The following is a 3,788-nucleotide window of genomic DNA, read 5'->3' as shown; positions in this document are numbered from 1 at the left end:
AATCTTAGTTTTCTCGCTTTCTGAAGCCATCTTTGTTTTCTCTGTTATTTAGTTCTTTTCTAAGATCATGTTAATATCAGTTCTAATTATTTTTATTTATAAAAAAGAAAAACAATTTTAATAACACATAAATGTTATTTGAACTATAAAAAAAGGAAAACCTTAAATAAAACCCTAATTATTTGAAACAAAAGAATCATGTCAAAGAAGCGTGTTGATCCAAGGTTAAAGACACTTATTGAAAATGGAGTTAAATTAGGAGAAAGAACATTTATTATGATTGTTGGAAGTAAAGGTGTTGAACAAGTAATGAACATATATTACATGTATACTAAAGCAGCTAATGTTGCTAAGGACAGTGTGTTATGGTGCTATAAAAAAGATTTAGCATTTAGTTCAAATCAAAAGAAAAGATTAAAACATAAAATGCATAATAAAGGAGAAGCAGAAAATGCATTTGAATTATTTTTATCAACAACAGAAATTAAATACGTTTATTACAAAGAGTCTCATAAAGTTCTTGGTAATACATTTGGTATGTTAGTTCTTCAAGATTTTGAAGCAATGACTCCAAATATTCTTTGTAGAACTGTTGAAACAGTTAGAGGTGGAGGATTAGTTGTTGTTTTATTAACTGGAATGACTAGTATTAAACAACTATATAATTTAAATATGGATATTCATAACAGATATCGTGGGGAAGATACTAAAGAGATTACAAGTAGATTTAATGAAAGATTTGTATTATCACTTTCAGATAATAAAAATTCAATTGTTGTATCTGATGAACTAGATGTTGTTCCAGTATTTGAACATACCTTAAGAATAGATCCTGTTGAAAAGAAGGTTGAAATTAAAGAAGAATTAGAAAATTTACGATGTGCTTATGAAGAAGTTCAATATTTAAATGAAATTGTTAAAATTACTACTACAGCTGATCAAGCTAAATGTGTTGTTAGTTTATTTGATTCTTTAAAAGAAAAAACATTAAATACAACAATCAGTATTACCGCTGGAAGAGGTCGTGGTAAATCAGCTGCTTTAGGATTAACTATTGCATGTTCAGTTGCATTAGGATATTCTAATATATTTGTAACTGCACCATCACCAGAAAATGTTAAAACAGTCTTTGAATTTGCTGTTAAAGGACTTGAAATATTTGGAATGAAAGAACATCTTGATTTTGATGTTGTTCAGACAACTAAAAGTGAATATGGAAAAGCGGTTGTTAGAGTAAATATTCATCAAAATCATAGACAAACTATTCAGTATATTTTACCTAATGACACTGCTCAATTATCACAGGCTGAATTACTTGTTATTGATGAAGCTGCTGCCATTCCATTACCATTAGTAAAGGGATTACTTGGTAATTATAATGTTATGTTATCAACTACAACTAATGGATATGAAGGAACAGGCAGGTCATTAAGTCTTAAATTAATTAAAGAGTTAAGAGAAGGAATTTCTAAATATTCTAATGGTAGACTTTTTAAAGAATGTACATTAACTGAACCTATTAGATATTCTTCTAACGATCAAGTTGAAAAATGGTTAAATAAGTTGTTATGCCTAGATGCATCAAATACACTTATGCATATTACTTCCACACCATCTCCAGATGAATGTGAGTTATACTATGTTAATAGAGATACTTTATTTTCATATAACAGAGATGCAGAGAAATTTTTACAACAATTACAAGGTTTATTTGTTACTTCACATTATAAAAATACACCAAATGATATGCAATTGTTAGCTGATGCACCTAATCATATGATCTTTATCTTAACTGGACCTGTTCAAAATGGAGAAGAATTACCAGATATTTTAGCTGCTGTACAATTATCATTAGAAGGTGGAATAGCAAGAAAAAGAGTTTCTGAAAGTTGGTTTAGAGGAAAGAAAGAAACTGGAGACCTTATTCCATGGACTTTAACTCAACAATTTTTAGATGATGAATTTGCTGGGTTAATGGGAGCAAGGGTTGTTAGAATTTGCACTCACCCAGATGTTACAAATATGGGATATGGAAGTAAAATACTTCAAATGCTTGAATTGTATTTTACAGGATGTATTGTATCATTAGGAGAGATGGAAGAAGAATCAAAAGCAGACAATGATCAAAAGCAAATGGAGACTGATGAAGTTGAGGTAAGAAAAGAATTAGAACCTTTACTTATAAATCCTGGAAATAGAAAAGCTGAAATGTTAGATTATTTAGGTGTGGCTTTTGGTTATACTCCACAATTATCTAAGTTTTGGACTTGTTCTGGATATCAACCAACTTATCTAAGACTAACTGCTAACGATATTACTGGAGAACATTCATGTATTATGGTTAAACAATTAAGTAAAAATATGGGTAATTGGGAAGAACAATATACTCAAGATTTTAAGAAAAGATTCTCTTTATTACTTGGATTTGAATTTAAAAGTATGAATGCTGTTGATGCTTTCAAATTGGTTCAATGTAAAAATAAAGACAGTTCTGTTTCATTAAATTTTGATCAACGAGCAATTAAAAGATTAGAATATTATTCCAAGAATCTTATTGATTATCATATTGTTTTAGACCTTCTTCCATGTATTGCTCAAGCAGTTTCTAATGGATTAGATATTCAACTTACCATTACTCAACAAATTATTTTTGTTGGAATGGGATTACAGTTCAAAAGTGTTGATGAAATTGGTTCTGAGCTTAAATTAGCTAGTGCACAAGTTATGGCTTTATTTAATAAAGCAATTAGAAAAGTGGTGACTTTTTTAGAGGAGAAAAAGGAAGGTACTAATGCAAAACAGTCAATGGAAGAAGAAGTAAAAGCAACAGAAGAAATAAAAGAAAATGATGATATTAGTGAAGAGAAAGAGGAAGAAAAACAATCTGAGATTGATCCAAGTATTATCAGACAAAGAAAACTTAAATTAAAAGAATTAGGGATAGATGACCCTGATATGTTCAAAATTAATAATACAACACATGAAATTAAAGAAATTGATACTTTGAAAGGAAGAATTCCTACTACTCTTTCTATTCAAAGAAAAGAAAAAGTAGATAAACTACAAGTAAAGTATCCTCAAAAGCCAAAGTCTGGTAAACCAAAAAAACATTTTAAGAAGATGGCTAAGAAATAATGAAAATAAAGAAAAAAAGAATACTTTTGATTGATTTTTTTTTTGAGTAAGAACTGTATTGTTTTTTTATTCTTTTTTTATGTTTTGTTGGATTGAAGGAGTTGTATGAGAATGTGTTTATTTTTAATATAAGAACCTAGTATTGAATCATCAAATTTCATCCCATCAAACCTATAAATAATTAGTTTATCATATGTTTTTTTGAGTTGTTTTAGCTAATTTCTTTATTCTTTGACCAATATGATTCAAAACTACAACTTATTCTTTTTAATATCTTTTAACGTTTTACTAATTAAATTTGAAGTAGAGTATAACTCTCAATTGCTTCTTTTTCTAATGAGTCATAATACTCATATTCCTGACTAGCAAAGTCAACACTATAACATATTTTTTTTCATTTTCATAAGGACGAGTATCTAAAGAAAATACAATTTTAAACTTTTTTGTTTTTATTCTTATTCCATAATTATCCATTTCAAAATGGTCAAGTGCATAGGTCTTGAATTTACGTCTTAGTTTTTATATTATTCTTTCTTTTATTAACGCTTTATCTTCTTTTTATAATAATTAAAAATATTGTTATTTATATATTCTATGTCTCCCATTTTCAATCCATAATTTTTGCATTTTATTTGACATATAACATAGTCTAA

The 3,788-nt window shown here is 27.8% G+C and overlaps 1 protein-coding gene across 1 annotated transcript; it reads left to right on the top strand.

The window, feature by feature from the left end:
• Positions 1–198: 198 nt before the first annotated feature.
• ENU1_060660 (ATPase (DUF699) protein) lies at positions 199–3,135 on the top strand (the record flags this gene model as incomplete). The annotated part of the gene is made up of 1 exon (XM_008858143.1): positions 199–3,135. The coding sequence occupies one exon, from the start codon at positions 199–201 to the stop codon at positions 3,133–3,135; it is 2,937 nt and encodes a 978-aa protein (XP_008856365.1).
• Between the last annotated feature and the right edge of the window lie 653 nt (positions 3,136–3,788).

The sequence above is a fragment of the Entamoeba nuttalli genome, assembly GCF_000257125.1.
Source record: "Entamoeba nuttalli P19 unplaced genomic scaffold asmbl_3251, whole genome shotgun sequence".
Classification (NCBI taxonomy): domain Eukaryota; phylum Evosea; order Mastigamoebida; family Endamoebidae; genus Entamoeba; species Entamoeba nuttalli.
The sequence above is the reverse complement of the archived record's forward strand: the minus strand, read 5'-3'. Positions and strand labels throughout refer to the sequence as shown.